General features: G+C 39.0%; 3 protein-coding genes across 4 annotated transcripts in view; 1 reads left to right on the top strand and 2 right to left on the bottom strand.

Moving 5' to 3' along the window:
• dlt (codanin-1 like protein dlt) overlaps positions 1-7186 on the bottom strand; it is a 693339-nt gene extending 686153 nt beyond the window's left edge. Inside the window, exon 1 of the mRNA XM_065232866.1 lies at positions 6725-7186. Within this exon, the coding sequence (XP_065088938.1) occupies positions 6725-6811 (87 nt within the window). The 5' untranslated portion in view covers positions 6812-7186. The remainder of the gene's footprint in view (positions 1-6724) is intronic.
• Positions 7187-10033: 2847 nt separating this feature from the next.
• LOC135710371 (uncharacterized) lies at positions 10034-25263 on the bottom strand. 2 transcript variants are annotated; one of them, XM_065232928.1, is made up of 3 exons: positions 24807-25263; positions 24306-24734; positions 10034-11000 (listed from the first exon to the last, which is right to left on the bottom strand). In XM_065232928.1, the coding sequence occupies exons 2-3, from the start codon at positions 24547-24549 to the stop codon at positions 10069-10071; spliced, it is 1176 nt and encodes a 391-aa protein (XP_065089000.1). In that variant the 5' UTR covers positions 24550-24734; positions 24807-25263; the 3' UTR covers positions 10034-10068. The 2 variants fall into 2 exon arrangements, with proteins under 2 accessions (XP_065089000.1, XP_065088999.1); XM_065232927.1 differs by having other exon boundaries at positions 24306-25263.
• LOC135710362 (HEAT repeat-containing protein 3) overlaps positions 22445-26220 on the top strand; it is a 129318-nt gene continuing 125542 nt past the window's right edge. Inside the window, exon 1 of the mRNA XM_065232913.1 lies at positions 22445-22448. The gene's annotated coding sequence lies outside the window, so the exon portion shown is untranslated. The remainder of the gene's footprint in view (positions 22449-26220) is intronic.

Below are 26220 nucleotides of genomic sequence, written 5' to 3'. Positions count from 1 at the left end.
TAATTCCCTTGCGAACCCAAATAAATCTATCTGCGTAAAAATAAATAAAATAAGAGTGATTTGCGGCAAAACCCGCCAGTATCACACCCAACGTCAGTGCCTATACGTAAGCGTACTACGACGCGGCTTTCAACTAAAGGAGTAACAAGTGTGATACTATCACTTCAGGCTAGAACTTTGGTTCTCTTATGCAATGGTTCATCAGAGAGGGGAAGCTCAGTAATCCTCATCGCATGCTCATGACGCTATTCTGTCACGTCATGAGCCAACGATGCAGGACCTAAACCAACAGTCTCCAACGCTCCACTATGAAGCATAAAATTAGGCCCGCCCACCAACGTCCAGGTTAAAAAACTAGCCAAGGGGAGGGAAGTTGGTGTTATACGATTATTGTAAATTTTTAAGTGTTCAAGGTTTTCAGTATTTCAAAAGATTTAATTTTTCATAAGCTTTAAAAAAATCAAACATATTGAACAAGGACATTAATTGTTATTAAAATGTTCACCACTTTTATTGGGTGTTTTCCTGTACAATATAAAAAATACCGTGAATATATTTTTTTCAAGGTCTTTATTTTTTTCTACAGCTTTGTATTAGAAGTCATTTCGATTAGAAGCACAAATGTGAATGATTGAACATAACAAACAATAGGCCATCAAAACTGAGCACTCTGTGACCGTCTTGAAAAAAAAACGCTAAGTGTCAGATTAAAAAAAAAATACGGTGAGGTATGGAACAGAAATTTAAAAATGCTTTATTACTAAATTACAACTTAAGCCTTTAATGGTTTTTTTCGATGGATAAAAACTCAAGGGATACTGAATAGACATTGTATCCCCCTCATTAATACTTTTAATTAATTTGTTCTTCCTTTTCGGGTATTTTCATCACTGCGACCATTTTTCTGATCTATTGTGATATATTCCTCATTTTTTTTTTCTTTAGCTATATCAAGATGCCGTATCACTATTATTAGGAGTGATCGCCATCGTTTGACTAATAGCATTATCCCAGCACGGCATTATACTTCGAATAAAGTTCACTGCCGTTCTCCAAATGTCAAAGGGTTCTATCAGCCCTTTGTCGAAGAACTTTTATTGAAAATTGCCGGACAGTGGCATAGCAAATGTTCCGAGGCTTCCTTTTCTATGCCACAGAAGCGACATACATCATCTTGAAGTTTTCCAATCAGCTTCAAGTTTAACGGCTCGGACAATGACCTGTTAAAAGACCTTCATATATACTAAGATCTTTCTTAGAAAGTTCCAGGATTTTGTGGGTCACAGAAATGTTTGCAATAGAAGTGTTCTTCCAGTTTTCCTCCACTTTTGAAGATTCTCACGCTTTTAGCTCCATTCTAAGAAAGGCAGCCGATAAGCCACAAAACGGCTCTGGCCCGATGAACTTATGAGAAGATCCGAGTCTTGCTAGTGCATCAGCTCTTTCATTTCCCTCAATCCCGTAATAACCAGGAACCCAATATAAGTTGACTTGATTATGACAAGACAATTTTGAAGTGATTGAACACACTCCCAGACAAGTTTTGATGTACATGTCGCCGACTTTAAAGCATTTAGAGCAGCTTGACTTTCGGACATTACGCATATATTTGAACTCTTATAGTTTCTACGCAAACATATAATGGAACACTCTAAAATTCCTGGGATTTCAGCTTGGAACACAGTTGGTCATCTGCCCATAGAAACCGATAGTTCTATCCCTGGGCCAGTTACTCATGCTTCCACTTGATTGTTCAATCTTGAGCCATCTGTATGAAAAAACAATCGATCCTGGACGAAGAACCGGGCCCCAAATTGCCATGAATTACGCCCAGAGTCAACTACTTGAAAAAGTCGATTGAAATTGTATCTTTTCTCCATCCAGTCTTCGTTGTTCCTTACTAGAGAGTTGATACCAGGGTTGCTTCCACTCACTTGCTATAAAAACATAATTTTCGGAACTATGCAATCATTAGATGATATAATGATATGTTATACTTGTAAGTATCGAGAAGAGGGTGTAAAGTATGTGTTTGACTCATAAAATCTGTCAATTTCGCTTTCAGAGCGTCACAGTAAGCGATCTTATGATTCGTGAGCGTTCACTCAGAGTGAGAGCTCACGAATCGTAAAATTGCTGATTGTGGCGCACTGAAAGCAATGTTGTCAGATGTTGTGTGTCAAACACATATTTCACGACGTTTGGAGGCGAACCAGCTCCAGGCTGAAAGCCTCCCTAATAAAGATAAATCAATCAATATTTCACGACCTCTTCTTGTAGCTTATATGTACTATACCATCTCATGATTTTATAATTCTGAAAAACATTTTTTTATAGCAAGTGAGTAGAACTTTTCGGCTTCTAATTGTACAAATAGATGCAATGGTAGCATATAAAGCAAAGCATCTAATGCCTTCGATGGTGTACTTCTCATTGCACCTGTTATTGAGAGAGTTGCTAACCATTGGAGTTTTTCTAACTTTCTCTGAGCAACACTCTCTTTTGTTTTTGGCCACCAGACCAATTAATTAATTAAAAGAACTTCATTCGAAATGTATAAGCGTTTTAAAATTTCTCTCCTATATCTTATAGAGTAAAATTTTGAAATCTGCATCATATAGTCTTTTTCCAAGATACCCAGATTCAGAGGTCACCTTAATAAAAAAAAATACCATGAACAAAAGTTAACCCAAATGCTAAAACTATTCTATAAATGGTTTGGATGATACCTCGAACACATCGATAAGCAAAATAACTGTACACATTTATTTGGGGCTGTTATGCAAAGTTTCATACAAATCGGAGAAGGTCGATTCTAAAATTATTTTTGCTATTTGGCCTGGAACTGCTTCGCTATTTAAAAACTACCCAAATTTGAGTATAATCAACCCAGATTTCTCAAAAATGGGTAAACTAAGTTGGGAGAGGCGTGTTGACAAATGGACAACATCGATCGGATTTAGTTCGATGTTATCCATTTGTCAATTTGTCACTCCCAACTTAGTTTACCCATTTTTGAGTAGTTTCAGTTTTGGCCGATCTGGGTTGATTCTAGTCAAATTAGGGTAGTTTTGGTGTAGCGCGTGCTGCCGCTCATGGCCAGAGACGTTGATAGAGACGTGCAAAGAAAATTTCTGTCAGAACAGCAGCAAATGTATCTGGCAACCAAGGTTGCAAATACTCATTTCAGCTAAAACAATGTTTTTTTTTATTATGAAATAATTAGAAGCTATGATCATATTTTTAATAGGTAGGATACAAGAAGAGGTTGCAAAGAACGTGTTTGACATATTGAACTTGTTTATTTCACTTCATGAGAGTCACAATCAGCCATTTTTCACACACTCACTCACTCACTCAGCGATCAGCAAATCGCTGAGTGTGACTCATAGAAAGCAAAATTTACAGGTTTTATGTTTCAAACGCATACTTTGTAACCTCTTCTTGTAAGTTACAAGTAAAACATGTCATCATACCATCTTTTGGTTTTATTATTCCGAAAAACATTATTTTAGCTGAAATGACTAGTTGCAACCTTGCTGGCAACCATGTTTCTTCGAGTGGCTTCAAATGACTTTCATCCAGTGCCGCAATGCTGTTGAGAAAATTTGAATGTTCGACTGGAACTGAATAAAAATGAAGTACGTGGCAATATTTTGCAAAAATAAAGCAAAGACGAGAGATGACAGTCGCTCCGTGACAGTATAACTTTTTTCATATTTGCAGCGCAATGATTTTTATTACCATAAAACTAAACAAAACGTTCCGATTCAAAATGGTTTTTTCTCACTAATAAATGTTATATTTAAATGATTTAACAATAAATATATAAATAAAAGATATCAAATATTTCGTGAAAATAATTAAACACTTTTTTCATCATTGAGAACAATACTCCTTTCTGATGAATTGTGCGTACAGTAATGTTTATTTACTTTGCTCGTTTGGTTCAGCGTTTGACAGTTCTTTGCAGCGCTGCCATTTATACAGATTTATCTGTATTATACAGATTTTTTAATCTTAATACAGACCCGGTACAGAATACAGATTTATCACAGATTTTTAAATTACAATACAGATTTATACAGATTTATACAGATTTTTATAAAATGCTTGAGAAAAAAAAATTCAAAATTTATTCACTAATATCAATATATGTTATAATTTTGATATTCTTCGCATATCTTTTAGCTCTCATTTTTGTTCTGTTAGCCATCAACTCCATCAAAATGAAATCAATTTGAGTTATCAGGAATAATGAAAACAACATAATTCTTGTTTTCATTTTGTTCTCACCCTCTGCTCGGGAACCTATCAAATTTCCATCGACAATTAATCATGTTATGCTGTTTTTGACAGCATTCACAACCAGAGGACCAACCGCTTTCGGATGCATATGGAGCTGGTAGTAAACGATTTGAGATTGTATGGGGATTTGCAGTATTAATTGAATATTTCCAATATAAGCATGTATGTTAAATACAAGAAAAGTGCCCGAGCACATTAAAATGGTACAAATACAAGTACTCGTAAACATTTTACTTGCATTGAAAATGTATTTCGTAAGAAATTGCGGATTTTCTGATATTCTCCATACTGCAAAAATGATTTTACCAGCACTGGCGGGGCGACATCTCTCGACTTTTCGGTGTAACTACCACACAAATGATGTAATTAATTGTATTCATCTATATTAAAAATATCAAATAGTAATGAACTCGTGCACTTTTTTGCATTTAAAACCGAGGGGGATGACACATCTAAATCTCAATTCTAGATGCTCAACAAATCTCACACTATCGAATCAATCTTCGAAAAATCTTCAATCATTTCTCGCATCTACTTGCATCGCACATCATCTTTTTGCAGGAAATCTTCAGAATCGTCATCAATCTTCTTTCTATCTACTCAGTGTGCGTGCAGCTAACCACAGCAAAACACAATTTTTCCTGCATCGTAGATAGAGTCGCCCCCCTCGTTTAAAACTGCATATCAGGAAGATAATGAATAGAAACTAAAATCTCCATACATTTTCAAACGGCTTCATATCACTCTTATAAATAAGTACGGACGATATCACAAATGGCGCAATTATATCCCGTATGGTTAGTACCATAGCCCGAATAGGTGGTTAAGCACTTTTTATGGTTATTTTGTATGCACTGTATTTGTAAAACAACAAAACATGATTAATTAAGAAAAAAAATCGTGAATACAGAAAATACAGATTTTTTAATAGAGTGGATACAGATTTTTTATAAAACCACCTGGCAGCTCTGGTTCTTTGGTTCTTCTTGCTTCAGTCTATGCGTGTCTCTATTCAACGTCTCTGATCATGGCAAGCCCGTCCCATAACACAAAGCAGAAAGCCGATAAAAACGTGTTTTAGTTAACTTCGCATCATTGATTTTTATGCAACCCGTTTTGCTGCTTTTCTAAACTGTTGCAGAACAAAGTTGTTGAATTTATCCAGTATTATGAAACTATATGTTATTAGCTACCACTACCATTGAAAAACTAAGTGACAAAAACGCAAATGGGACCGACTTGCGATGAGCGGCAGTGTAGGTATGATGAATGTGGAACTCAAAATCGAATCAAAACAAAAACGAAGAGCGAAACGACGAAGCAAATAACGTGCGAAGCAAAGACAAGTAAAAAGCAACGGAACGGGCGAAAAGGAATACCCTGTGGAAAATATACCGACATGATGATATCGAATGGTAACCGATGCTTAACTCAATCGAATAGAGTCGATAGTTTGAGTTCATTTATATATTTTTCTTTATTACGGCACCAATGGCACCAACGATAAAGGATTGCATACTCGTGTGTTTTTCTTCTGGTCCCTTCCAAATTGTCTCATTTTTTGTGGATGGCCCTTATATTTTAAATTGACATAGGATGTAAAAATAACGTTACATTTACTCACAAATATCGATTATAACGATGTGGGTAAACCAATTTGTGTTCTAGGTTTGTTTCAGTAGTCCCGGGATTTTCCAAAGTTTTAGGACTTTTCCAAAAGCAAGATATTACCACGCAGCAGCAACTTAGCAAGATGAGATCTATTTATTAGATATAATAATCTACATTTACTTTAAACTATTATTATTCTACACAATGTCGATCAGAAACTTGCAAAAAAAAAAACAGAAACATATATAATAGTATGATCACTTGAATAAAAAAGTGAATTGAAAGTCGAAAAATATAATTGTTACAACGGGAATCCCGCGCGAAACACAAAATCCGCGCCAGGCGTGACAACCCCACTGTTTTGAAGTGATTTGTGAATAACCTTACGATTGGCTTTTCAATAATCATAAAATATATTTCATCTGTTTCCTTCTTCCAACAGCAAAACAAATTGATTCGATTTTAACACTTCAAATTGATCGAAAATCATTCGTCTTCACCACGCCCAACGATCATTTTGAAAAATTTACCAGTGACTCCAAAAACCTTTGGTCGTGTATAACTCACGGTGTGACCGCTGCTTAACCATAACAAACACGTGTGAGTGTCGTCAGTCAGCAGAGGAGACTTCGAAATTACTTCTCTGTGTACATAAACAGTGAACTATGAATGCTTGTACACAAAAACTTATTTGTTAAGCATGTACCTAGTCTTTAAAATAATAATTACTTCTAATGTTACTTTTTGGATATTGCCCACGCATGGTTTGATTTCTATCATTCTTGAAAACTAAGACTTCACGTACCTCGAAAAGCTGCAGAAACCACCTGGGAAACTCTTCGGCAGATCCTAGCTTGGCTGCCAAAACTTCTTGCAGGATTTCTTCGGCCATTCTTCACAACACTTCGACACTGAGACTGAACTGATTAATTGGGTATGGAAGGGTATACACTTTCACGCAAAATCACTTAATAATTCTTCACTATCATCCTACTTCTACTGCGAAATCACTTCTCTAAAAACCTTGCCCCAGCTCATTCACTCTTTCAACCACACCGATGGGAGTTTCTTCGTAATTTTACGAGATCTCAAATAATTAACCACTGCTCAACCAAGATTGACACTATCATTCACTGATTTACAAGAAAGAACTACAAAATAACAAGTAAAAGCGACTATTTCTGAACTGAAACTGTACCCGGAACGCGTACTCAAACACGACAGAATAAAAACATTCCGCAATATCATACAAATCGACCGAACTGAGACGCAGCAAAACAACCGACTGGAGGATTTCTGTCTGACAGCTGATTACGCGCTTCGTTTTATTTGTAGTCCTCTCACCAATACAGATAGGAGAAATGAGCTACCGGCGAAGAGGCGCGAGCTGTTGCTACTGCATGCATGCAAGCATGTGACCACGTGGTTGCGTAGAACTGGTTTATTAGTTACTAGACCGTTAATAGCAGATATGTGTCATTCGATGTAACGGAATCAATAATTTTTGACACATATTTGACTAGAGACAAATTTGCTAAAATCTTACTTCAAACCTTTGCTCAAAGATTCAAATAAGCAAGCTTTGAATCGGTCTTGTAAATCATTATTAGTACAAAGCTGTGCATTTTTCCAATCTATGGATTCAATCTTTCCCAAACGAGATTGGAAACTGTTTGATTTTATCAATAATCTTGGTCAAATTCTAATGTTACATCGTTCTAAGCATTAGGAAGAACAGAATATCACCCCTATTCTGCATTTCGTTCAAAACGAAATTCTCATACAAAAAATATTTCTTTGTATAGGAATTTCGTTTCGAACGAAACACAGAATAGGGGTGTATGTATTGGTACTTCCGAAGAATTAAATTTGATTAAAAGTAGGAACGAAGCAAGAAAGGATAAATCAACGTTGAATAAAGAGTTAATATTTTAGGTAGGCGTGTTCTGTGTTAAAATTAAGTTTCATGATTCCAGTGAGATCAGAGGATTATCTTTTTGGCAAGCCCTGTGGAGTAGAGTCTTGATGATTACTCTAATGATTTGAAGCATTGAACTCATTTAAAAACAAATCAGTATGTAGTAGTTTCTTCATCCTTGAGAGGAATTTACGTAACAGATTGAGATTACTGAAGAAATAATAACATTCACTTATGCTAGTACATTTTTGACAGGTAACATGGTAAAACAGGCACACTTTGTGTAATGATTAAAGATCACAGAAAATTCAATCAATTTATCAGAATATAGATTTCATTCTACTTCGAAAAACGCTCGGATATGCCTAGTAGGGTTAAACAGGCATAAACGCATTCGGGCAAGACTCAAACTGATGTTACTCACATTCTTTGAGCAATTGAAAGTTCAAGAAAATGCAATAAAGTGGTGAAGAAACCAGACCGCCCCCACTTGACCCTTAACCAAAATACATGCATTAAAACTTGTCACTTTTCAGAACTTGAAATGATGATTTTGTGAAACCACGGGACTGCTATCGAGCAGGTGTGAAAAGAAGCATACAAATGGATAACCAAGCAACCCGGGTTATTTCTAATGACTAACAAAATGACTCGGGATCAAAACCAGACCACCCCCAAACGACCCTTGACTGAATCGCTTATGTACTTTAAATATTTTTCGATTTTGTCAATAAACAATACCAAAATCATTCATGTTTAATGTTCATTACGTTCCGATTCAAATTGTACGAATCTCAAAGAGCGCTTGCAGTTTCCTGTTCTCGCCGTTATCATCTTTGATGGCCAAAAGTTGCAAAGCATCCCCGGAGCACACGTCACTTGTGTTTTTCGGTAGTTGGAAATTAACGGATCGGAGGATTCCAGAAGACGGTGAAGAAGATCTGTATTCGTAGATTTCTGGAAAACTTTCTCATGTGGTAGATTCTGTATTGCTTGGTATCGTTGTTTCTGCTTTCCTGGGCCTCTTCAGACAGTTGCCCAATGAGTATTAGAAACGAAGAAATCACTTTCGCCCCGTGTATGAACACTTTATGAACAGACACGGGAAGATAGTACCATGGATATAGATCGACTAGTTTACGAGCCGTTTCTATTCCGTAGCTTTCGAACCTTTCGCAGTTAATTTCGTTTGACGTTTTGATCCCGAGTCATTTTGTTAGTCACTAGAAATAACCCAGGTTGCTTGGTTATCTATTTGTATACCTCTTTTCACACCTGCTCGATAGCAGTCCCGTGGTTTCACAAAATCGGCATTTAAAATTGTGAAAAGTGACAAGTTTTAATGCAAGTATTTTGGTAAGGGTCAAGTGGGGGCGGTCTGGTTTCTTCACCATTTTATTGCATTTTCTCGTACTTTCAATTGCTCAATGAATGGCCTGCTCATTTTTGCCCGTTTAGGAGCTATTGGTATTGGAAGTTGGGTAATTTTCAACCAAAAATGTAAATAACTTTTCAAATATTGATGGTAGCAATTTGCAGTCTTCTGAAAAGATATGTAATTTGATATTTCTAACATCTTTATAGAACATGCCAGACATATAGAAATATTGCAGAAAAAGTTACAGACACAAAACTGATTTTAACGATGTGTCCACAAAAAAACCTTTATATATCAGAAGTTTTAAGAGCCAGAAAGTTATAGTCTTCAGCAAAGTTGTTCACAGTAATTGTTTCCTACAGCTTTGCCGAATTACAATTATTTTGTATCTTATTATGTTAAAAAAATAAATTTTGCATCTCACTTTTAGGTGGATTAATCTTTAATTTTCTTTTACCATAAGAAGGAGTGTTGTAACCCAAGAAACTTCTCAGAAGACACCTAGTACCTTTAATCAACCATTTCAGCGTAAATAAAAAAGCGCGTGTTTTGATACCCTTGGCACCACTGTGCGTCGACTAGCCCAGCATTTTATTTTGCTGGATATCAGTAAAAAACATGCCGAGATTCAGCTAATGAATCAGAATTTTGCTGAGATATTAGTTTATAAACAGAAGTTTTGCTGAGATCTCAGTAAAAATAAATACCGAACTAATCGGAGATGCCGGATTTTTTGCAAGCTAGATTGTGTGTGTAGGGTTGGTATTCAGTGCTACTACTACTAACGTATACAGGATTTCGGACAGGTACAGCAGGTATTGTCAAAAATTGGTAAATTTATTGCCTTATCACACTACATATTAGTAACTTTCGTCCTTCCCTTATATATAAAAGTAATATCCATATGGTTGTGCTTCAACTTACACAGCACAATAATTACGAGTGGTCGCAAAAACGACAAAAAGTAGTGTAAAAACGAGAATATCAGTCCCGATCGTTTGTCGAATTCCGGGTACTTGTGCCGTAGTATCGGTTTGGAGAGCACTTCGAACAGCAGTGAACCGTAAAGCTTCTGCAGCGAGAATACGGCATACGACAGCGACAGAAATATCGACACCTTCAAAATGAAGGCAACGTTCTCGTCTACTTCGTGCGGTTGCGCAAACCGTCTGCCCTGGAAGAACTTGAAGATCGACATTCCGGTGGTCACAACCAGCGTGACGGTTGGGATAACGATTCGAATGGAAATCACAAGCCATTGAATAATGTAGTGATTGGTGCGGTCGTTGATGAGAACGGTGCAAAACTTGACATCTTCGTCGGTTGAGATCACATCGGAAAACAGAAACAGCGGCAACGATTCCGACATGGCAATGAACCAGATCAACAGTACAGGCCATATCACCGGTATACTGGTCTTGCGCTGCCGATAGTCGATGGTCAGCGATCGCTTCTGGGAGATGCTCTCCGTTGCCACTTCATAGTTGTTCTCCTCGGCAGTCATGTAGTCGGAATTGCTGTCGATGTCATGGCATGGATTGGTTAGCTCATCGTTTGCGGTTGAGATCTGTTGAGCTAGATTATATGTTGAGATCGAATGGAAATTCAGTCCAATGATGAAGTATACGATGGCAATGTTGGTGAAGGATTCGAATCCGATGTAGAACGTGCAGTGCTCGGCTTCGAAGATCCACTGCTGGTGGACGATGTAGAATAGCTCCCAAATACTAATCAGTAGAGTGCAGATGTCCAAAACCGCGATCTGAAGGACGAAGTATAAGGCACCTGGAATGAAAGCAAATAATAATTGATGTTAGTTACTGCCAGGGAATCCAAACTCAGAAAGCAATGAATAATGAAGACAAAACGCTTGTGACATAGCTTGATCGGAACGGACGATATATTGTTTGAAAGACTTTGTTGCTAAAAACACGGATGAGGACAAAGCTTGATTGGAACGGTGAAATGACATAAAAAATCCCTATTTTCTTACGTGTAATCTCCTGCGTATGTACGTGAAGCAGTTCGCAAATATCTTTTTTTTTTCGTTTACTTCTACCGTTTGGATCAAGCAACATTGCAGAGGCAGTTTTTCATGAAAAAACGCAAGAGGATTATGACATTATTGCTTTCCGTTTCAGAAAAAGCGTTATCAATCAGTTAGTTGATCACTTGTCATTTTGTCAATTTGAGATATTTTGGATTTACTACATAATACAAGCCGGTAAAGTCACACTTATACAGAAATTTCGTTCGGGATTCGGTAGGTTTGATTCTCGGTCCAGTAAACACATTCGCAGAGTATCAAAGAGTATCATTGTTCTTGCCTTCAAAGTTTTAGTAAGGACCAGGGCGTCACAATATCAGTTTAAATCGACAAAATAATTGCAACAAGAAAATTTCTATACTGGAGGTCACATTAAAAAAAATCAAAATTCAGACATGGGACGAAAAATCCCAAACACGGACGCAAGAGTCAAAAGAAAATCGAACAAACGACACATTGCGCATGCTCACATGAGCGAGCTTAATGCTCGGTTGATCGCTCACCCTCTCACCAATGAAAGGAAGGGAGGAGAAAAGTAGCGGCAGTAAAAACGCTTGCCAAATTGGAAGATTGCCGTAAAAGCTCAACGCAGATGTCGCCACTGCATGATGATGATAATGTTGACAGACTGCATATAAAATTCGTGGAAATTAGCGTTAAATCATAATTTTCATCAAGCCTGCGTAAAATCCTTGCAATATAACATTCAAATTGAAAAAGAAAACGTTTTTACGATCAGACTGCTGTGCATCTTTGACTTTTCCAGTTGAACTTTCATAAGATATATTTATTTCATTTCGCGGCTCCATCAATGCTGCATCGTAAATATGATGTAAACACAAGTAAATTGGCCAATTACTCAAAATAAAGATGATTTGTCATCTTGTTATCACTTTGAAGACCATCTAGCACCATTTTATAGTATTGTGCGTGTTGAGTAAAGCAAGTTCCGTTGCGTTTTCCGTCGAAAATTGTGAATATCAATATGTTTGCTTAGAAAAGGCCAAAATGAACATTTATTGAATATTGGCGTCCTATACAACCAATTCTCCATTACCACCAGCATGATACAACCTTTCCTAAGTAAATTAACTTTATTTCCACTTTCATCTTAGTGGAAATCGCACATATTCACCATTTTCCGAAAAATGCAGCTGCGCAGGAGGTAACCTCTCGCTGTGGGTGCAAACTTGTTATGCATTATTTTCCATGAAAACCTCTCCGATCCATACCGAAATAATAACAATTAGTTTTCAAACACGTTTTCTTACACGATTCAAGCATATGTTTTTTTCAACTTCCGGAGACGAACCAGCGTTCAGCTGAAAGTTTCCTTGATAAAAATAACTAACTAACTTTATTGTATTTTGTCACAACACATAACTTTTATTTGGATGTTTAGTAGAATTGCATAGAATATTATTTATTTCTGATATTACGTTAATCAAATGTAAAAATATCTAGTTGACTCTTCGACTTACAAATTGTAATCAATCAGCTTGTGGGTTGTTAAAAGGGCTTGTTTACCGATGTGATATGGTTCATTAAACAATAAGAAAGAAAAACTAACATCCCTTCTAACGAGCAATCAGAAATCAGAACATATGAGCATCAGTCCGTTCAAAATTAACGAAGATAATAAAATAAAAAGAGAAAAATTGGGATTTGGTAGCTCGTACCTACTCAAAAGGAAGAAAGGATCATTTATGGATATTAATAAATATAATCCAGAGTGGCACTTATTTGAAAAATCTGTATATTTAAAAAAAATCTGTAATCTGTATAGACAGCTATCTGTATCAAAATGTTGAGAAAAATCTGTATCATTACAGATAAATCTAACAAAAGCACCCACATCGACCACTGGAACCGGAAAATGGACGTTGAGGTTAGGGAGGGGGGGAGGGGGAGGGTGGGTTGGGCGTGGGTTGACCACTCGTCTTTGAACGCTTGGGAAAATGAAATGGTTAAAGGCGTATAAGAGCTACCTCATGTTACCCGAAAATCATTCATGAGTCATATTGCGGAGAGGTGCTGGCCAAAGCCATCGGACTGACACTTTCAGCAGATAAGACATAGTTTTGATGTCTTTGAGTCAGCTACAAGCTATTATAATATATTTATTAGCTTATATAAACATTATATATAATATTACTTACAAATTCGGTTACTGGTTATTGGAAAACAATTGATTCCAACCGGCACCTCTTCACTACAATATCTTCACGATTGTACTCAGTATGCATTATTAGATTATCGGTCAACAGATATTAGGGATGATCACTTTTTATATTGCTCAATTCTGATAAGCGCAAATTTACGCAACAAGTCTTGCATATGAAATTCATATTTGTTTTTAATAAGGCACGACCTGCAAAGTTTCAGTAAGGACCAGGGCGTCACAATATCAGTTTCAATCGACAAAATCAATGCGGCGAAGAGATTGCTAGTTTTTTTTTCTGTTGATGTCGAGCAACTTCGCATCATTCCAGCACCTCAATCGGCGTCAAAATCAAATTTTTAATCGTTTGTTTCTTTTTCTCCCTTGGCTTCATTCGTGTTTCTTTCTTGACTTTGACCAGTTCGTCTTTCATGAGGCACATCAACCGACCTTTCATGACGTATATAACTTGTAACTATTGAAGACTTCCCACCGTATTTGGCGCGGACGTCTTCACTAGCCAGCCGAGCTAGCTTAACTCTAATTTTCAGGGTCGGCAAACCGCACTAGAAGAAACTCACCTGAATCCAACCAACGACAAAATCCCAACCTGAAACTTTTCTTTCGGTGCATGCAGAATTTAGAACACAAGCGTTACGTTAAGAACACCAAGCCAAAATTATATTCATAGGACATTCAATCAAACTTTGGAGCACTTTTTTTTTATTTTATGAAAAGGAAAATGTTCTAAGGGTTTGACTCACTGTCTGATGTCTGCTGATGCTTGCCTCGCTGATACCGCCGCCGCCGCTGCCGTTGGATGCCACGTGTTTCCTCGTCGCTGGATCGCTTCACCCTTACCAGGGCCGATGCTGATACCGTTCCGATACAAAACGTGGTGCTAGGTCGTGTGTTGACGTACGACCGGTTCAGCGCATCTGGGAAGCGGTTCACTGTGCACAATCTTCACACACTTCGAGAGGAATTCAACCTAACTCACACCGCGACCCCTTGTCTCACCGGTTTTAAACTTGACGGACAGTTCTTCAGGGTGTCGACTTAAATTACACAAACCGGGAGACGACCTCTCGGAATATTAACTGGCCTCAACGTCAGTGATATGGAGGTCCAGTTTACCACCACGTGGCCACTAAAGCACGCACTACCGTGTATTGTTCTTCGCGAGTTAGGTTTCACTTGGAGCTAAGCTCCTTTAACGTTTTTTTATTGAGACTCAACCGGCAAGAGTACTTATTACTGACTGTCCTTTAACTTCTCTAACACCGGTAGAATAACGGGTTTGAATCTCACTTGCTGAACTTTTCTAAAATGCACCAATCTTCTTCGCTTCCCAGGATACAAGAGACCTCTATTAAGGATCGGGACCCTTATATAGAAGTGCCGGGTTTGATTTTAGGTAGCCAATTATCATCATACGATCATCAGCCCATCGATGACGATCATATCACGTGATTTACGCGCCTTCGGGTTTTTCTCACTTCGTGCGAGTCGAGCAGTAGGTGGTAATCTTCGCTGTAGCAATGTTCGAGCAGTGGAGCCACCTGATTCCCTGCACTAGCTAGAATTTCAAAAACCCTATCTGCACAACTCCTATCTGACTCGTAGGGTTGTGAGTCGTCTCATTTGACGATACATTCAGTATTTTTATCGTGCTGCTCGTCTTTTGGAATGATTTTTTTTTCCAAAATTAAGCATGACAACGGTTCACAACTTCCCCGGTCTATTTTATTAAAAAATGTTTTCTACTTTACGGCATTGGAGTTCATCAAATAGAAATAAATTTATTAGGTTTTAATTTATATAATTCAATAAATTCTTGATTGAAATTTATATTTAAATACAATGGTATTTCATAAGGCAAATCTGACACCAAAATATAGTATATAAGGTTGAAACATTCGTCGAAGGTTACAAACTGAAAATGAAAATATATATTTCTAGCATTTTGCACGTGCACAGCAAAAAAATAATTTTGATATCACATCAAAGTGGATGCACTACAATCATGTCGAAAATTTCATGTAATTTTTATGACCACAAATGCAGTAAAAGCAGCGTAATGTCGTAATGCATTGTATTAATGATAATTTTGTCCTTTTTAGCAAGTAATATTACACCATATTTTCGACATGATTGTAGTGCATCCACTTTGACGTGATATCAAAATTATTTTTTTGCTGTGTATAAACACTTGAAGATAACACGTAACATCTTTAATTTATCCACATGTTTATCTAAACCAAATAACGAAAACTGGTCATGATGCATATTAAATAAGCAAGACGAGAAAATCCACAGCTATTTCCTTCTTTTTCATTTTCGTTTGGTGTTGCTAGGCTAGACAGGCGTTGTTGCCTAAAAGAAAATAAAACTCGAGCTCATTTTAGTAGGGTGCTTCGATTTAAAAAAAAAAGTTCAGTTTCTTATAGGGCACCCTCCATTTTGATTCATAACCCCAAAATATGAATCTGTGCAAAAATTGGTAAAGATTGATGAAAGTTTAGAGGCCGCGCAAATGGTTTAAAGTTTATATCGAGATTTTGGCGAATTACTATGGGAAATAATTGAATTTCACTTACATCGCTCTAGCGTTGGTTCCAAACGTTGAAAAAAATTGAAATATTGTTGCCATGACAATGATCAACAAGCCTGTTGTTGTTGTTGTTGTGATGAAATTGGTGATATTCAACTATCAATCAACCTTATTTTGTCATTTTTAACATCTTTATCTTTCTTGAATTAGGTAATGATGAAACATCTCTAGAACTATTCCATAGCCGCAGACAGTATATGAGCAAGTCAAACGAGCACTCTTTTACCTGTGGATCTGAGGAAATAGCTCAAGTCCCCTCACCCATGAAGTGAGCTAGGCAAAGGAGTGGGCGTTTGATTAATACTGTTGCGCACTAATGGCCATCCGCTCAATTTCAACTTTTATTCAATTTTCTCATTGCCGTACTCTAACGGATCTATCATCAACTTATCCTCTTCAGACCCTTCTCTAGCTAATAAATTATCACATTAAAGCTTCATGTTGATAATTGTATACCGTTTCCAACTAAACCGTGAATTGGTGTTAAAATGACTGTTGTTGTCCATTATCATAGCTTATTGACCATTGTCGTAGCAACCACATATTCATTATTTTCAGCATTCGGACAACTAGGTCCAAAGTTAAAGGGTTATAAGCAGGGGTTGAAACAGTTGACGTTTTTTACTACACTCACTTCGTTGTCGTGCGCGACAGTCTGTTTGTATTCGTACACTCATGCTCTACCGTCGTCTCTCTCACACAACACAAACGGTAGAATAACATTCGAGCAAAAAGAAAATTATCAAATAACTATCAAATAACATGTGTGCTTTCGTTCTAATTCCTCAATTTGGTGTAAATAAAACCATTTATGATCAGGATTGTTATTACTAGGACACCATTGCTTGCTATTTTCATAATTTACACAAGTACAACATCAACAGCTCTTATTATGAGAAAACTAAAATACATACATTCGTGACGGTCTTTGGCGACAGTGTCGTATGACAGAACGTGTCATATGACATTTTAGTTTGGTACTGTACTATGATAGCTAGTGCAAGTGTCGGAGGCAAAGGCAGTCAATTATCACAGAAAATGTGTCGACTACCGTGACCGCTTACAAGACTGGTTATAAGTGAAATTTAAAATGTTTCCATAGTATTTCCCATACAAATTTCAAACCATTTAAACAACCTCTGCCTTCAATCTTTACCATTTTTTGCGCAAACTCATATTTTGGGGTTAAGAATTGAACTGGAGGGTTGCCTATAAGAAATATAACAGTTTTTTTTTTCGATATAGAGCCCCAGTCATTAGGCCGAAATACAAAAGACCGAATGGTGGTTCCAAGAGGAGGTCAGAAGGTATTGAGGCCAAGCGGAATAGAGGCCGCTCTCGTGCTAGTGCCGTTCCCGCTCAACGGGCAGTCCCACCTTACTGGAGGTTCCGTCCAAACTGCGCACTCATCCTGCTGGCACTCCTACCCTACTGACGCTCTTGCTCAACCAGTGCTCTTGTTCCATTGCCACTTCCATCTACTGCCACTCGAAAGAACTGCGCATGTTTAAAAGAAGGAAAAATACTAGATAAAAAACTACTGAGAATAAATCTTGGAAATAAAAAACTCAAAATGTCAAAAATCATAAGAATAATTCCGTGTGACTAAGTGAGGAAAAACTCCTAAAAAATAATGCATGGTAAAATAAATAAAATAAAAACCTGGAGTTTCACAAACAACAGCCATTCGAAAGAACTGCTCATGTTTAAAAGAAGGGAATAAACTTCGTGAAAAACTTCTAGGAGTTTATCATGAAAAAAATCAAAGTGCCAAAAACCATAAAAAAAATTAATAAAATTAAAACCTGGAGTTCCACCAAAAACCAAAGTACAGTATCCTTCGAAAGAACTGCTCATTTTTTGCAGGGATTCCAATTTCGGCATAATGTACTTTGGCCTAATGACCCATTCTGTCTAACGTACATCGGCCTATCGTAATTCGCTCTAATGACCTGACACCATGTAGAGCCCTGGTAAGGACCATGAACAATGACCATGACGTAGCATTTAACGTCTTTGTATGCATGCTAACCACTACGCCGGGCCCATCTCCCTGGCCTCTAAAGTTCAAAAATATTATCCGTTGACTTGCTATAAGGCCAATAAAATTTAATTATCAGGTTATCTTCTTATTTTGCAAGTAGAATTTCCTGAAATCAACAGTTTTTTTTTTCTTTTTAGGAATATAACGTACAATTTTCAGGTGTTTAAAGGCATCTTTTATAAATGCGTTAAAAATATTTTATTTTATTATGATCAAACAACTATTAACACTCCGCACACGATGCCTCCGGTAAAATGTGTAACGGCTCTGCCATTTATTGAAGAATTTCAAAACTGTGTCGACGTTGATATTGGAGTGTTGACAGATACACTCGAGACCACCTGTTCCAAAAATGGTCCCGCTGCTGATTCAGATACTGCCATCTTGTCAGACGATTGACAGAAACGCCTGATGGTTTGAGTATCGGCTCCAGCATGAGATGAGCCGGAGATATCGGTTGTGGATCGTTCTTGTCATCTGACGAAGCAAACAAGGGCCCATGCATTAATTATGTCACGCTAAATCGAGGAGAAATTGACACCCCACCTATCGTGACGTTTTTCCAATACCTAATGCATTACTTGTCACAAAATCTTAGACCCCCCCCCCTAGGGATAGGGAGTTGACAATCGATTCAATGTTAGTCAGCACAGTATACAATTCTTCGAAGTTCAAAGTGGCGTTTCCCAGAGTTTTGGCCAAATTCAATTTTACCACCTATACTCCAGCCTCCCACAATCCTCCGAAGTTCGGTGATCTCGGTGGGATAAACTCCCATTCCAATTCTCGACGTAGTGGCACCGGTGGTGTAGTGGTAAGCGTGATTACATCTCACCCCAGCAAGCTTGGGTTCAATCCCAGTCGGCGCCGCCGGGATGTTCTGAGGCATAACATCTCTGATCACGCTTTCCTTCGGAAGGGAAGTAAAGCCGTTGCTCCCCGGTTCATGAGTTGATGGGTCGATAAGTAGAGTCCAGGTGTGGGAGCTGCCTCCCTGGCATCGGTAAAATTGGTGCTCAGCACGGAAAACAAGATCAACGGAAAACAAATCAAGGAAAAAAAAATTCTCGACGTAGCAGGAAATTGTTCTCCATCTCAATCAGCTCGATCATCGTCTCTATCATGACCAAAGTTTCATTGTAGAGGGCTTCGAATGCGATGTACTTTTATTCCTGAGCATTGACGTTCAACGGAAGCGGCGATGGCATCGTGAATCTCGTTGTATTCTTGATAAATCATTTGCAGGTTCTTGGCGTAAGCCCGCAATAAGGGAAGCGGTAGCCTCTTGTTCGTAGTTTCTGCTTCAGTCAGGGAATTGAAGATCCGTGTGACCTTCACCTTTACTTGGTCACGCTTCTGGATCAACACCTTTACATCTTCCGAATTTTTCATTTTCCGAGGTGGGATGCGAGGTAACATCTCTCACACGCGAAGGTTTCTGGTTACTCGGAAGGAATACTCCACACTTCGCAGGTTTTCTTGGCACGGTTCACGTTCGGACTACAATCGCAACGGTGGAACACACACTCACGAAATATCCGCACGATTTAGTACGACACGTGTAGACCATGATTTAGACTTGTAGAATGCTATAAAACCACGATAAAACTTGCAATGTTGCTTGGGATGAATAACGTTTCTAGGGTAACCGTGACGGAAGGGCGAAAAACACTCACGAACGTCACGACGAGGAATATCAACACACACTACACAGCTAAAAACATGTAGTGTAAATTAACGTTACTATGATGCTCATAAATGGAGCGTCATATATCCTACAAGTTTACATATTAATGAGACATGTCATGCAGTATTCCAAATATTGTATGCAACTGTCCACCTTTGTTTGGAACATGTCTTGCAAACTGCTAGTTTACGTGAAAAGGAAGTTTACATGCATGAATTTTTACATGCATGGATGTTTATATCACCATTAAATTCATAACTTTTTCTGTGTAGGGCGTCGCAATGGCGGAATGAAATCACGGGGTTTCTCGTTGTCAAAGCCACGCAAAACGCTTTTCTCACCTAGCAACAGCACGCCAGTCCAGTATCCGGTTCGAAAAACCAATGCTTTGTATTCGGTCGTGAACAAACGACGATTTACGCGGAACGACAGCACAACAGACAGCACAAGGTTCACCACCGGGTACCAGGGTTAATCAAAACAATTCACGTACTGCTGCTATTAACTATTTATTTGTTATTCTATTCCTCAATTCTTTGTTTTTCAATGGTTGACTTCGAATTTTATTCTTAAAATCCTCAGTTTAGGGTTCCCATATTTATACCAAGTTTGGTTTTCTTCGAGAACGTTCGAAACGTGTTCAAAGCTTGCCTTCAAGAAAAAATAATTTCTGAATATCTTTAGAGAATTGAAGAATTTGTAGAGCGCTGGATTCAGCCAAGACTACAAAATCAGGGAAACAGGATTTTCAGTAATGAAAGGACCACATCTTAATCCTTGTTACTTTTTATGGCTTGTTGATAGAGACAAGACTCGGTTTTGTCCACCGAGGATGATCTTGAAACAAGGAAAAAATGAGTTGATTAGTCTTCATCTATGTGATGCATGGTAATTATCGGTGTCATTCCTTAATTTGGTTGCTAAGGAATCCATTTTTGACTGACAAAGGGGCGCGCCTTTGGAGGGTGTTTCAACACTCCGAATGGTATAAATAGCGGGACCTTTCAATTAGAATCGATTCCTTGCGATGAAGGCAAGAATGACAACTGTATCAAAACCGAATACTTCATCATTTCTCAATAGTGATGGAATAATACGACATGCACTAAACTAAAGTCACGGGACTAAGGTGTGTTCCTTTCATTACTGAAAAATCCTGTTTCCCTAGTTTGAAGTAATCAGGACTAGGAATCGGTGGTAGATCTTACATTCCGTAACGTACCACGAAAAGGTGATCTACCCACGTAACGGGGCAATAGTTTAAATGCTAAAAAAAACTTTAAAAAAAGTAGCTCTAGACCCCCGACCAATTATTTCAATCGAGGTCGCAAATGATAGGTTAAACCTATTATTACATGTGTGCAAATATCAGACTTGCTCATTTTTTTATGTTGAAGTTGTTCTACAAAATACACCGTGACGTATGTACTCTATACTTTAAAAGATCAACAATATTGGTACAGTACCTTCCTGTTTTTCCCAACATGACTTTTTTTTTCCTTGATTTGTTTTCCGTCGATCTTGTTTTCCGTGCTGAGCACCAATGCTACCGATGCCAGGGACGCAGTTCTCACACCTGGACCCTACCTATCGACCCATCAACTCATGAACCGGGGACCAACGACTTTACTTCCCTTCAGAGATCAGAGATGTTATGTCTCAGTACATCCCGGCGGTGCCCCGACTGGGATTGAACCTGGGATGAGAAGTAATCACGCTAACCACTACACCACCGGCGCCGTTTCCCAACATGACTTCATCAGTATGTTTTGACGTAGAACTACTTCTTTGTCGACTATACTGGGGTGCAAATCAAAAAATATGTGTGGTGAAGGAGTGTTAGGTTTTGAACGCTTGTAACTTTGTCATTTATAGATGAAATTAAAATCCAAATACGCCAATCGATAGGATATTACATTATGAACATGTTGAAATAAATATTTTTCCAATTTTTCTGTAATTAAACTTTTGAAAATGTACAAATGATAATTTTATCACTGATTTCATGAAATAAGCCTTTTTTTTCCCAAACCCAGTCATCATAAACGAATACCACTTGCTCTCATGCCTCTGCTCATTACCGCTTCGGACGGCGTGGCACTAGGTCCTGCATCAAGCAGGACTAGGTCAGCGGCTAATGGTGGATCACGGCGTGTCCACCACAATGAGGAATGAGACTTGAAAAAACGTGCATGTTAAATCCCCTCCCCCTCCGGATATCATATGAAATAAGAAGGCAAGATTAAATTTGTGATGGCTGTATCGGAAATACATTTAATATGTGATTTAATATGTTCGAGTGCCAAGAATTTTTTTCTTCAGATATTTGGAAAATATGTAAAACATACTATATAAAGCACTATACGATATCAAAGTTTATATCCTAAGCTAAAAAATGGGACCAATGTTTTCAATTCGGAAATAGTGCCAAGAGTAAATTTAATCATTATATTCTACTATCAAAGTTACCCGCATTATAAAAGATTCCTTGTTTTACGGTACGTTTTTTGAACTTCGTCAGCTGGATTTCAGCTCTCCGCAAGCAAAAGCGGGTATACACACGTATGCTCGACCAATCACAAGGTCTTGAGCACCAAGATCCTCATCAACGGGACACCGGTCCCATTCCATAAAACCATTCGAATCCTCGGAGTCTGCTTCGACCGTCACCTCACATTCGGCCCGCACTTCAACGAGGTTAAAAGCAGTTGTAAACAGCGAATCAACCTGCTGAAAACTCTGGCTGGGCGCCACCCAAATGCCAACCGGCAGACTCGTCTGAACGTTGCAAAAGCTATCATAAACTCACGCCTAACATACGGGATTGAAGCAACCTACCTCGCAATGCCTCTGCTGGTGGAAAAACTTGCACCCGTCTACCAGCAAGCCTTACGATTATCATCAGGCCTCCTCCCAGGTACTCCTGGAATAGCTGCCTGTATCGAGGGCGGAGTGCTCCCCTTCAACAGGTACATAACCAAAACAATCTGCCATCGAGCCATCAGCCACTGTGAAAACACGTCCGGTAGCAGGAAGGAAGGTTTCCTCCTCGTTGAGGCTAACCAACTCCTCAGAGAATCATCCAACCAAGTACTCCCACCGGTGTCCAGGGTCCACTGGTGTGGAGCCAGGGGTTGGAGCCTGCCAAAAATTCGAACCGACCCTACAATCAAAAATAAGTTTAAAGCAGGTTCCAACCCTTTAGCAGTGGCACAAACGGTCCTAGACCTTCAAAAACGAAAATACGAAGGATACTCAATCAGATACACCGATGGCTCGGTCGCTCAGGGGAAGGTGGGGATCGGGATCTGTGGTCCCAATCTCAGCGAATGTCATCGACTGCCAGACCAGTGTTCGATATTCTCCGCCGAAGCCGCCGCGGCTTTCATCGCTGCCACCACCTCCGATGAACGACCGATAGCCATCTTCACCGACTCCGCCAGTGTGGTTGCTGCCCTTGAGTCCGAAACGAGTAGACACCCCTGGATCCAGGCGATCCAGGAACATGCACCAAATAACACAACATTCGTTTGGATCCCAGGGCACTGTGGTGTTCGGGGGAATGTAGAGGCGGACCATCTAGCAGCCTCTGGTCGGCACATGGCCAAATATACGCGAGAGGTACCTGGACCAGATCTAAAAAAATGGGTAACCAAAATTATCGAGGATTCCTGGAGCCGCGACTGGATAGCAGCTAGAACACCAGCTATTAGAAAATTAAAAGAGAATATTACTAGATGGGACGATCCATCACTGCACCGAGAGCAGGACGTGATATCCCGTCTCCGAACTGGCCATACAAACATCTCCCACAACTACAAGGGAGATGGGCCTTTTAGAAGGATATGCGATCTATGCCTCACGCCGCAAACTGTGGAACACTTCATTTGTCATTGTCCAAAGTATGAAGGAGCTAGAACATGCTACGACATTCCTGAGAATATCCGCGATGCTCTAGGTAATGAGCCAACAAGAATAGCGGCCCTACTCGCCTTTTTACGTGAAGCCGGACTCTTCAACCATATATAACACTTAAAATCCCTATCATGACCAACCGTAACGAACAAGGAAAGCTAAGGAACGAAAATATCACCACGACCCGAACGAACACAAACCCTTTATACACCAGACCTAACGCAACGTAAACGGACCAACCGGAACCAGAAACCCCTTAACTGAAACGAGACAGGAACAAAACAAAAAACTCTGTTTAAAAATACTCTGTAAAAATATGATTTCAGGAGTTCCCATCTGGAACATCCATCCCTACCTTTGTTGAGAGCCTCCCCTCTGGAGGTTTAGAGATGAACCAGCCTAAGGCTGAAAGTCTCGTTAATAAAGGAAAAAAAAAAATATCAAGCAACGAATCCAGAAAAAAAAATCACGTTGCGAATCACGGGAAGCCAGTGTATTCATAAATTTCAATCTCAATTAGAAACGCCTTTTGGCAAGGTTCGCACCTCAACTGGTGAATTATGTTCACGTCTGGCATTTTGCATAAGACACATTTCTCATGCCAACGCACTCATATACTTACCACTGTATTTTGCCTGTAAAATTCCTTTGATCAGAATCAAATTGAGCAAAATTCCTCCGCCGACGACAAATCCAATGTACACGTACAGTGCTAGGCCCTCCGAACTCGGTTCAAACAGCTGATCGTTCATACTGAACTCCTCTCCCACGCGGTCAACTTCATTGCTCAGCACTTCATACACATCGAACACTTCGCTGGGGGCTCCAATCCGTTCTTCAACCATGCTGTAATCTCCTCCAGCCATACTTGAACAGTTGTTGATGCAAATCTCTCCGAAACATTCAAATTTGCGCTTATGAAATTCCTCGCTCCGCCTTGTCTACAGAGATGCTTTTGTTCCACGCACGCCCGGAAAACAGCCAAAATGCTCTGTTTTCTTCACTACGCCGCCGACACGTTTCACCCAGGAACAGCCACAGACTCGCCAGACTATCAACAAAACAAATCGTTAAAAAAAAAACTCTTTTCACCAACGATCCACTTCTCTCGTCCTACACTTACTAATTGTTCAGTGTTGGGTAGCAATTCGGATCCAGCATCACTCAAACTCACTCTCGCTACATTATTCCGTAACCGGTCAGCTACTAAAAAGTCCACTTTTGCGAGCAGTGACAGTAGTTACTTGTGCCCATTCATCTGGATAAATTTACTGCAGCACACTAACTGAAGAAGCAGCATCGACGAAGAGCCATGTGCTATCGAGAGTGCGCCGCATCGACACCCATTCCATTGGGCGTCCTATGTCGTCGCGACGTTGTCGTCGTCGTCGTCGTTGGTTACCGTTTACTGCGCCGCGTATCGTTATGGCTATATGCTGCTGTGAGCGATGCAGTGATGGAGGTAAGTGGTGACGGATGAAGTGCAGATGATGGACCAAACAATAACAACTAAAGCGCACTTTAAAACAGCGTGAAACATACACCCTCCGCGCGGTGAAAGAAGCGTCGGAGAAAGAAGTTGCCAACAAAAGCGTGGTACGAAACGCGTCCGATCACATCTCAACTAAAACTGAAATTAAAATCACGAGACCAAGAGATTATAAGCTAACTGTGTTCGGCTAAGCGCAGCACTTGTGCTGGTGACCCGGGTAAAGTTGGTGACGGAAGAATATTTTGATTATGCTTACTTTTTTTCAATTTATAACAATAATGTGTTTTGGCACACTATTCCGAAAAGTGCTACTTTTCGACCCACTTTAGAATAACATAATTGCCTATTTTTCCTAACTAAAATAGCTGTGCCGACACGTGTCACTTTTCAGCACACTCTACCGTAAAGTGCTACTTTTCGACACTCTTTTGAGAACAAACATTTTGTATGCAGCTGGCTCAAAATTCTATATTTTTAGCACTCGTCGTATTATTGCACGGCTCGTGCTGAAAACATTTACATTTTGCTACTTTTTGCATAAATAACACACTTAGAAATAACTATTTTTAAACGAGATGTCATGTAAAATTAAACCGAAACCGAAACATACGCAAGTCAACAAACAGTAATTTTGATTGCATTGATTTTCTCGTTTCTTTCAACTAATTCTTATGTGACAAAGCTTGCATGTGACATTTTAATTACTTTTTTGTATTGTGTTGTGTATATACACTATATATAAGAATAAATTCAAATTTTCAAAATTAGTATGTACTTATTTTTTTACAAGGGAAACTATCTACGTATTTCATGAACGACCCCTAATCAAATTGGCCCTCTCACGTTCATCAAGTGAACTATCAAAATGCGTTTACTTACGGCCTGTTTTTTGGGATTGTTGACCCCCCCCCCTCCCCCCGCCCCTGCGTAAATTAAAACTTGTATGGGCCGTGAATAATTGTCAACCCCCCCCCCCTAAACTGTCTACGTAGTTTATGGACAGCCCCTTATGTAATTGACAACATTCGTGTTCAATAGGGCAACA

Source organism: Ochlerotatus camptorhynchus, unplaced genomic scaffold (assembly GCF_037179485.1).
Source record: "Ochlerotatus camptorhynchus isolate MF236.1 unplaced genomic scaffold, CSIRO-AGI_Acam_v1.1 ptg000379l, whole genome shotgun sequence".
Lineage (NCBI taxonomy): Eukaryota > Metazoa > Arthropoda > Insecta > Diptera > Culicidae > Ochlerotatus > Ochlerotatus camptorhynchus.
Note: the sequence above shows the minus strand (reverse complement) of the source record. Positions and strands in the feature narration are given on the sequence as shown.

Coding starts and splice junctions, on each gene's coding strand:
- LOC135710371 (XM_065232927.1), bottom strand. CDS start 24,549: ATGGCTGGAGGAGATTACAGCATGGTTGAAGAACGGATTGGAGCCCCC. Junction 11,001..24,305: donor TTTACAGGCAAAATACAGTG/GTAAGTATATGA, acceptor CTTTCATTCCAG/GTGCCTTATACTTCGTCCTT.